The sequence below is a fragment of the Nyctereutes procyonoides genome, unplaced genomic scaffold (genome assembly GCF_905146905.1).
Source record: "Nyctereutes procyonoides isolate TBG_1078 unplaced genomic scaffold, NYPRO_anot_genome, whole genome shotgun sequence".
In the NCBI taxonomy this organism is placed as follows: Eukaryota; Metazoa; Chordata; class Mammalia; order Carnivora; family Canidae; genus Nyctereutes; species Nyctereutes procyonoides.
This window is the reverse complement of record NW_026575046.1, coordinates 27126701-27137220: the sequence shown is the minus strand read 5'-3', so window position 1 is coordinate 27137220 and position 10520 is coordinate 27126701. Positions and strand designations below refer to the sequence as shown.

The 10520-nt window shown below is 42.6% G+C and overlaps 1 protein-coding gene across 1 annotated transcript; it reads right to left on the bottom strand.

Annotated features, from left to right (window-relative positions):
* Positions 1-1436: 1436 nt before the first annotated feature.
* HSPB3 (heat shock protein family B (small) member 3) lies at positions 1437-4002 on the bottom strand. Its single transcript, XM_055324815.1, has one exon. It carries the CDS (start codon positions 3740-3742, stop codon positions 3290-3292), a length of 453 nt encoding a protein of 150 aa, XP_055180790.1. The 5' UTR covers positions 3743-4002; the 3' UTR covers positions 1437-3289.
* Between the last annotated feature and the right edge of the window lie 6518 nt (positions 4003-10520).

Genomic DNA, 10520 nt, shown 5'->3' with positions numbered 1-10520 from the left:
TGCCCTCGGGCTACCACTTAAATCTGGCAAGGGGGTTGCCCTGGGAGGAGATTAGAGGGATAAAGTATTTATTCTCCTGGCACCACTAAGGCGTCACCTGGGGCTGTCACAAGAAAGTCACAGCTGGTGGACTCCTCCATCTGACTTGCTTGATTTCTGAGACTTCCTTCATCCTCTCATCTCTTTGGACCTAGGGAACCAGAACAGCTCCACACTGCTACCTTCAGGTTATAGGCTATCTCTTGCAGCAGTTCTTCACCCTGCCCACTCCTTTGGAATGTCTCTCTTTATAAATAAACTATTCCAATTTAACTTATTCTAATTTTGACATTGCTATCTGTTTCCTGCTGGGACCAGTAGTGAAAAGGAATGGTTAAATTATTCCACGGTTATCTGTGTTGGAAGAGTGCATAGCCATTACAAATCTTAATGTTTGGTAATAAAAGCAAGTGATGTCCTCCCCCCCCCCCTTTTTTTTTAATCACTTAAGAAGTCAAGCAGTCAGAGTTCTGGAGAGAAACAGAATCCCATCACCTGAAAAGGACTTTAATGAAGGGACCATTTATGGCAAAGCCAAGTCAAAGGAATCGATAAAGGATGGTGAAGCACCAGGGACAAAAAAGGATAGAAAACATCACCACCCCAACTGCTGACAGGACAAAAGGAAGAAACGGCATCAGAACACCCGAGCCCAGTACAAGTAGGAGCTCTAGAGGAGGGGCCACCTCTCCAGAGGTGTAGTCCTGGAGGGACACAGGCCTTCCAGCGCCTCGTCTACAGCAGGTTGACAGAAGGAAATGCCCTGACCTTTCTCCCCTCCTGCCCACCAGTGTTCTCTCTCCAGTCTCTGGTCTCCCCTCGGCATTCCCATAGTAGGAACCCAGTGGGAAACTAGAATGATGTCAGCCCAGGGGGGTCAGCCTGCTTGGGCTCAGAGTTGGGCTGACAAGGGCGAAGCATGGGTTTGGGTTGGCATGAAGTGAGGCAGACAATGGACAGTAACCAATACTATTGGCCTATCAAACTCTGATGCAAATATTATCCTAATTTCATGAAAAGTGATACATGTTTTTATATGTAAGGGAAGACTGGACTAGAAGTTTAAAGTAGCAACCTCATAGTAATAAAGGAATAAGAATTTTTTTAATTTTTTATAGTATTTTGTATATTTTCCAAACCAAAAAATGGTTGTGTAATACTTTAAATTTTATCTCAGAAAAAAATGCTAATTGGATGATGTGGCTACTTTAGTGTTTATTTTTAAAGGAAAAGTTTCTATCAGTGGCTCCTCATGGTAACAATTTTACTTCCTGGGGAGCCTGGGTGGCTCAGTCCACCTTCTGCTCTGGTCATGAGGCTCAGGTCCTGATCTCGGGGTCCTGGGCTCTCCCTGCATTGGTCTCCCTGCTCCGTGGGGAGTCTGTCCCTCTGCCCCACCCCTGACCCCACCCCGGGCATGCACACTCACTCTCTCTCTCTCTCAAATAAATAAATAAAATATTTTTTAATTTATGAGAGAGAGCACGAACAGGGGGAGAGGCAGAGGGAGAAGCAGACTCCCCGCTGAGCAGGGAACCCAAGGAGGGGGCTGGATCCCAGGACCCTGAAATCATTACATAAGCTGAAGGCAGATGCTTCACCAACTGAACCACCCAGGCACCCCAATAAATAAAATCTTTAAAAAACAATTTTACTTATTGAATTTTCCCAGAAGTAGGATCTCATCTAAAGTAGGATTCAGGCCAAATGAGAGGGATTTTTTTGCTTATTGATTGGTCTCTCAAAGTACTACTTTGTTTTCACACCATCCTGACAATCACTGGGAAAGAGAATAATCTAATATGGGACAAATGATATCCCTGCTCTAAATGTAATCCCATTAATTATGATAATAATTATGATAATTAATTATGATAATGTAGCAAAGCTGGTCTGTTATATTCACTTTTTCAAACAAAATTTCTCAGATACACAAACTTCAGTGTATAAGCATTAACACAGAGCTTCAAAATCCTTTCAATTGTAATTATATTGTAAACAAATCTCTCCGATCACATTTGCTTTCAAAACTACTTTCAGAACTGTTTGATTTCTTTTTCTATTGCTTCATGTCTCTTGCATTTTCACTCAAACGACAAGCACTGTGAAGGAGCACAGGGGTGTCATCAGTGGCCTGCGTCCACCCTGGTTCTTTCCAGCCCCTTCTATTCCTAGCACTGTGCACAGCAGCACACGTGGGGTGTGGGTTAAAGCGGCTACTTCCTCCCAAGAAATATTTAGCATGTACAGAATGAGATAGCAAATCTGTGGAATGTCACAGACCAGCTGCTGATGGCAGTATTCCTAAAGCAACTTCTTAACCTCCACCAATGTCTCAGCCCATCTCAGCCCCCGTGCAAGCTCTGGCCTGGAAACCTCTACTACCTGCCAGGCTATTTAAAGCTAAGGATTATGCAGAGAGAGCAGATGTGGTACATTTTGCTGTCTCCGGAAATCTAAAATTTTAAGTAGCATCAAAGAACATAGATTAAAATTCTTCCAGTTCAGTAATTACACTTTTAAAAGTGGTCTCCTAAACTTAATACAAACTTATAAGAATCTGAGTCAACATATATCTTTGTAATATTGCAGAAATAGCCACAGAACATATGCTGTTGTCAAAAATAGATTCAAATAAGACTCAGTTCAGCTTTTAAAAAATGAGGTACATATTTAGAACCTTTTAAAAATAAAATTTATATCTGAAAATTCAAATATTATGTTTAAGGCAGTAACAGCTGTGATGAATCAAATATATTTCAGGCCCGATTTCTAAGTACTATATTTTGACCTTTGGAATTTACAAATTCCACTTTAATTAAAATTCATTGAAAACAAAAGCTTGTCAAGTGAAGGGAATCACAACATTTTTTAGCAATATAAGAAGTTTTCATAAAATGGATGAGAAATTCGTATGGCTCTTTTGCCATCAATTATTACAAATGCAGTTTCTGTGGCATTTTTGGAGTAATGAAGAAACAGTTCTGAGTCTTTACTAGTATCCAAGTCCTCTCTTAAACTGTCAATGTTTCAGGTGTAAGAATAATATTGCTTTGAACCAGAAGAACATTTTAACAATTTTCCTCTTTGAGTAAGAATAACAAACACAACCTCAACATACCAGGAACTATGTCTCTATTTTTAATCTTCATAAAAATCATCTCAAATATGATTAATACAAATATTCCTGTGGTACCATTGGCTGAGCTATAATCTTCCTCCTGCCGTCTGAACAGGGATTGGTAAGATTTCACTTAGTCCCAGCTGGATCCTTTACTTCCACCACCAGAATTCCATCGTGACAGAGGATGGCAGACAAATCTTTGGTTTCAATGCCATCTGGCAGTTTATACTGTCGGGTGAAGCTTCTTGAGATAAAACCATGCTCATCCATTCTGGTTCCGTGCTGAGCCTTGATCAGCAGCCAGCCTTCGAAGGTCTGAATGATGATATCTTCGGGCAGGAACTGGACCACATCCAGCAGGATCTGGAAGTGGGATTTGCCTTCTTGGGTTGGCATCTCTGCCACCGAGTCCACCGGAGGAACCTGGGCTGCCCTGGTTCTTCTCAGGTCCACAGTGGTTGGCCCTGGCAGGGCGTATAAAGCATGATCCAACCTGCAGTCTTCCAAACCTCGAGCTTCAAACTCCTCCTCGTAGCGCACTGGGGTCTCTATGAGGTGCCTCAAGATGATTTTTGCCATGGTTGGAGACAAAACCAGTATGGTAGAGCTTTCGTTCAGTCTATGTTCAGTCAGAGGCACACCGTCCCCTTGCCTACTGACTAGATTATCAGTTGGAACAGCTATTCCTTGTAACCCTGCGCAGACGCAACTACTTAATTAGGCCTGAATCATACCACCACACACCCACTCTTGTCTTTTCACACACGCTGACAATGAACAGCTATTTATAGGGCATGGTTCAAAGTTGCATTTAGCACACAGCCCGCTCAGGCTGCCCAGGCAAGGATCATCCTTACATTCTCAGTTATCCTTGGCAAATGTGTCTGCTCTGCTTACCTCAAGAGAAAAAGAGAATTAGAATCAGAAACAGCATTTAAAAGAAATCTCTGAGTGAGTGTCTGTCATTGGGAACTGCGGTGATCTAAGGGACTGTGGCTTCTTAGAACAGTCCAGAGATGTACACTCATCTTATTATATGAGCTAAGACTGCATTGGTCCTTGTCTCCAAGTACAAAGCTAGGAGGGATGAATGTAGCTATAATTGACTAGGAATTAAGACACACACACACACACACACACACAAACACACACACACTCTCAAATCTCAGACCTTCAACCAACTCTCAGCCCTCTGTCCTATACATTTTCTTTCCTTTCATCTTTTCATCATTTGTCCTTAGGGGACATCTGAGCCAAGCCATCTGAGTTTATTACATTTTGACTCATCAAAAATGAGATCAGATGACTAAATTAGATAATGATGTCAAACCTCATGTAGGAGCTGAGGGGGCCATCGAATGGGGAACTTAGCAATGAAAATAAAGCCACAGGGGAGAGAGAAATGTTATAGCATTGAACTATTTGATAGTAAAGCCCAGAAAACTAAGGATTAATCTAGTTGTAGCTTTGTTATTAAATCGGCAAAAATAAGTTTCTTAAGTATCACACCTTTATATTCAACTTACATTGGAAAAAAAAACGAGGCAATTCTATCCACTGCTGGAGAAGGATCTCTGAGACATGCTTAGTAAAAAGAAAAGTCCAGAACAGCATATAATATGCTACTATTTATGCTTTCTTGTCAGTAGGTATTTGTTTATATAAATAGAACCTCTCTGTAAGATATGTGGCTGGGAACAGTGGCTGCCTCCTGTGCTGGCGACAGTGATAGGGAGGCAGGGGCTGGGGGGAGACTGGCTCTTCACTATAAACACATTAGTGCTTTTTATTCCTACAGTGTGTAATGTTCAAATACACAAGAAGTTTTAAAACATAAAAAACTTCCGCTCCACGGGAGTTAGTATCTTCCAGACGGGTAGACTCAGGAATACCTTTCCTTAAAAACTACATCCATTTCTTAGAATGAAAGAAAAATGTCTAAAAAATTAAACATCGGAGAACAGAAGGGAATGCTCTCCCTTAGCTCCTTTTTATTACTCTAAAAACCTCGGCCGACATTTTGGTGCATCCTTAAGAACATGCCTTAATACTGCTGTTTAAGCTCAGCTTTTTCTTTTCTTTTCTTTTTTTTTAAGACTCTATTTATTTGAAAGAGAGTGAATGAGAGAAGAAGCAGGGAGAGGGGCAGAGGCAGAGGGAGAAGCAGACTCTCCACTGAGAGGGGAGGCTCCGGGATCATGACCTGAGCTGAAAGCACTTAACCGACTGAGCCACCCAGGCACCCCCACACTCAGCTTTTTTGACCTGCGCTTTATAAGTCAGTAACCCTGGAAGGAAAAATATACTCTTTTAGATAGTTTAATGTCCTCTGACTTATAAAATATTGAGAGGCGTTTTCATCAGTGCTGGTCTGAGGGGTAAGTCAAGAATAGAACTCACTGCCAGTGGCAGGAAATAGATAAGATACTAAAGATTTGGCTTTAAAATACTAGAAACAGTCAAGGCAAAGCTGAGAAGGTACAGAGGTTTTTCACAGAACCCCTGCCCCCACACATGCATAACATCCCCTGTGTCAACATCCCCCACCGGAGGGCTACATTTGTCGCACGGCGTTGACTCTGCATTTGTTGCAATGCAATGACTCTGCATTGACATATCACGGTCACCCACAGTGCACAGTGTACATTAGGGCTTGCTCATGGGCCTTCCATAGATTTGGAAACAGGTATAACGGTGTGCATCCACTACTACGGTACCATACAGAGTAGCTTCACTGCCATAATGATCTTGCGTGCTCTACCTGTTTACCCCTCCCTCCTCCAACCATGCTCTAAAACCACTGTAAAAAATAAAGCCTATTTAAAAAACTAAAACTGGACAGCCCAGGTGGCTCAGCGGTTTAGTGCCACCTTCAGCCCAGGGTGTGATCCTGGAGAACCGGGATTGAGTCCCATGTCGGGCTCCCTGCGTGGAGCCTGCTTCTCCCTCTGCCTGTGTCTCTCATGAATAAAATAAATAAAAAAAATAAAAAAAATTAAACCTAAAAACTAAAATTGCTCTAAAAAATAAACACTTTTAAAAACATACTGCAAAGATACTGTCAGGGTGAGCAGAGAGAAATGTATCTAGTAATCTTAGAGTTTCTTGCCTCCAGGGAGGGACCTCTAACATAGGCAAGGTGGGCCAGATGTGACAGGTGTTTCCGTGTGGGATTGTGTGTGTGAGTTGCTGGGGTTAGAAATGAGCATCCACGTCTCTGAAGCAACACCCGAGACTTCTCCCAACATTTCCCCAAAACTTCCCTTTGGCCCTGCCTGCCCCTGAACTGCCCTCCCCTCATCCTCATCAACTACCTTGACCCTTTCTCCCTTTGGAGAATCTACCAGGCTTCCAAACTGTTCTTTCTGCCCCATCTCTTGCCCTACTGTCCATTCTTCGTGGATTTTTTTTTAATAAACCCAGTATAATGCCATCAATGTATTTTCTCTTTCTTGTGATTTTCCTAGTAACATTTTCTTTTCTCTAGTTTACTTTAAGAATACAGTATAAGCATGTAACATGCAAAATACGTGTTCATCAACTGTTCATATTATGGGTATATGAACAGTCAACAGAGGGCTATTAGTAGTTAAGTTTGGGGAGAGTTGAAAGTTATACTTGGACTTTTGACTGTGCAGGGTATTCGTACCCCTAACCCCCTGCTGTTCAAGGGTCAGCAGTACTCAGTCCCTGCTTACCTCCTCACCACCTCTCCCCCTTGATCCTATGATTCAGCCTTGCTGTCTAGCCTTGAATACCACAAGCTGGTTTCTTCTTCAGGCTGCTGTGCCCAAGTCCCCTTTGCTTTGAAAACTCTACCCCCAGAATGTCCCAAGGTTGCCCTTTCAGGCTTCAGGTCAAATGTCATCTCTTCAGGCAGGTCTTTCTGGCCATCCAGCAAGGTCCTCCACCTGTCATACCATTATAGTATTGTATGTTCTCTTCATCACCATGACCAGTATGGAAAGCCATCTTACTCATGACTTTATATTCCAGTTGAGGAAGGCAGACAATGGCAGTCTGGGGTCAGAAATTGACAGTTTACTGCTAAATCCCCTAGCGCCTAAGACACTATCTGGAAAGGGATAGGAAGAAAGACGTCAAACTGCTATAGGTTTTGTACTTCCTTTTTTTAAAGATTTTAATTATTTATTTATGAGAGACACTGAGAGAGAGGCAGAGACATAGGCAGAGGGAGAAGCAGGCTCCATGCAGGGAGCCTGATGCAGGACTTGATCCCAGGACCCCAGAATCTCAACCTGAGCATAAGGCAGATGGTCAACCACTGAGCCACCCAGGTGTCTTGATTTTGTACTTCTTATTTCAGTTGGTCCTTAATACCATTTGGCCATCCTTCTGTGCTCTTAGCTCAGCTTCACGCATTTTTCCAAAGTGGATACTGTAGATGTCTTCTACTCCTCAGGCCTTCCCTTCCATCCTGGTCTCACTCTTCCGATGAAGTGACTTCCCCTGAGGCCTGGTACATTCACACCCAAACATCTCAGAGGGAAAGAAGCTTCCTCTACCTCTTGATCCCTGCCTATGATTCCCTTGTCCCCTCTCTTCTCTTCTGGGGCTTTCATCTAGCCACTACCCCTTCCTGGGTGTTCTCCAGTCTCTCAGTATCCCACTCTCCATCAGCCTAAAAGTCAGGTGTGCCTCATCTTTTTAAAACAAGACCTCCTAGACCTTCTGTCACCTTCGAGCTAGTTATTCTCATCCCCTTACAGACTAGCTCTTTGGATTCGTAGCCTATGCTCAGTGGTCACTCTCCACACTGCTGCAGAATAACTTCTTCCCTAGCACCAACTCCACCTTTGGTTAAAGTCAAAGTCAGCCTCATTGCTAAATCTATACTTTAAATTTATCTCCCTGTACCTATTGAGCCTTTGACATGAACTTCTCATCAGGAAAAAAATGTGAACTGTTTTTTTCTTAGCTCTCTCAAGAGGACTAGCAGAGTTTTATTCTATTCTATGTATTCTCAGTGGGGACGACATCACCCACAAGGGGACAAAAATTGGACCTTATAGAGAAAAAAATTCATATAATTTAAGATTATGTAAAATCTTAGCTATTTGATAATGGTTTGAGGCTCTCCAAAGGGCTACAGGACCTAAACAAACACATAGTATATTTGTGGTATTAAAATTTCATGGAGGAGAGAGGGAGGAGCATTAGGTAAAAAAGTTCTTAAAAGACTCCTGGGGGTGAGGGGCATGGTTCAATAATAAACAGGTGGGCAAGACTGCTCTAGTTGGCTTCATGAACTTCTCACCTGGAGTCCCACGTATAGGGGCTTACTTGGGGGATTCCAGTAACAACTAGGCTTGGAGTCTGAGAAGCTTCTCTAGAAAGAGTGATCTCTCTCAGCCTGGATGAGATGGACAACTGAGCAGGGCAGATGAAGCTTTGAGCAGGGAAGGTAAGGAGGAACTTGAAGTATTCCCTGAGACAGAAGGGCATGCTGCAGGGCCTAGAGCCAGAACTCCGTGATTGCAGGACACAGAAGACTCCGTGTGGCTGCAGTGTGGACTACAAAGTACAAGGTGGGAACATGAGACTGGAGAGGTGAGCAGGGACCAGATCGTGGAGAGCCTTGTGTATCACTTTTGTTGGGACAAAATAACATTATCAAAGCTGTCTGAATTTTTACCAGTCACTCTAGGAGTGAACTGGAATCCTGTTTTAAAGTAAACATTAGGGATCCCTGGGTGGCACAGCGGTTTAGCGCCTGCCTTTGGCCCAGGGCGGGATCCTGGAGACCGGGGATTGAATCCCACGTTGAGCTCCCTGCATGGAGCCTGCTTCTCCCTCTGCCTGTGTCTCTGCCTCTCTCTCTCTCTCTCTCTCTCTCTCTCTCTCTCTCTGTGACTATCATGAATAAATAAATAAAATCTTTAAAAAAAATAAAAAAATAAAGTAAACATTATTTTTTTTTTATCTCTTCACAATGAAGATTTTTGTGAAAGACTTTTGCTGAAGATTTTTGTTTTGCGTTTTGAAATTAAAGTTCAGGTTCTATTCTGGAATGTTGGAGTTACCTTCATGAAGACCCAAATCAGTGCTTTGTGCGTTTTTTGTTTGTTTGTTTGTTTGTTTACTTTTCTGACTAGACCCACAACAAAAACTATAGTTAGTATCCCCACCCAAGGAGCACACATGTGCACCTCCTAGGCACAAAACACTTAGCTTAGATACATGTGATCCACTTGGTCTATTCAATTCCTTTGAGCTTAGCACTGAGCCTTGCAACTCACTAAGTTGATTTCACAACCCTCAAACTGGCCACAACCCACAGTTTGGAAAATAGTTAACTTTTTACGTTATTAAGCAAAGTAGTTTTTACCATCTTTGTGGGGTGAATTACTTTTCTCCAGAAAGACTGTGATGGTCTGAACTGGTTTTTCTTCTGTGGCTGAGGTAAGACATTCAGTTGGTAGGGAAGCCAGAGGTACAGCAAGGCCAAATGGCATGGCTTCTGTCAAACGTTGATGAGGTCAAGGAAGAGAAGAATAGGGGTGTAGATTTAGCAGCAAGGGTATCTTTGACTTAACTAGGGAGAGTCCGAGGCAAGACAGGGGCAGAAGTTAAACTGCAATGAATATTGTATAAGACTAAGATTTCAAGAAGCCAGGTGGGAGGAGATGGAAAGAATTCCCTAGAGGCTGACATGAGGTCTGAAAGGCTTGTTTTGTTTTAATTAGATGCTTTTAAGAAAATTGACCATTAGTCTGATGGAAAGGAGAGAACTAATTAGCACGGGTTTCTGAGGGGCGCATGACTGATAGAGCCGAGAACTGGATGACCAATACCCTATTTTAAACATTTCTTTTAAAGAATTGTCCTTATGTCATCCTGAATAAGGTTTTGTTACACATTACAGTCTGGTATCAACTAGGCTTTGGGGGAATTAAGAAAAGGACTGTACACATGGTTTGGGTAAACCAGAGTCAAGGGCCTCCACTTCCCAGAGAAGCAGTTATGAAATCACAACAGACCATAGCAGCAGTCTGGGAGGAGAGAAAGTGACAGCCAAGTTGCAACATGCAGCCATGCCTACCGGGACCCCAAGATATTTGAAGGGAGATTTGATTGGACGTCACTGCAATCTTACAGGCTGGAGTCAACTCTGTAATGTTAGCCTTATGGCTATTAAGGATTATATTTTAGATAGGAGCCACAATAAACACAAATACATTTTAACAGGTTTTGAGAGACTGGAGAACACAGTCTTCCTAAGACACTGATTGGATCACTTGGTCCTTCCTCCAGCCAAGTAACTGCGGTGATCGTAGGCTATCTCATATGAAAACTGTTGCAGTTATACAATCTGTTCTTGACAATTCTGTCTAAA

Excerpts from the sequence above, each read along its gene's own strand:
- HSPB3 (XM_055324815.1), bottom strand. The coding sequence starts at position 3,742 with ATGGCAAAAATCATCTTGAGGCACCTCATAGAGACCCCAGTGCGCTAC.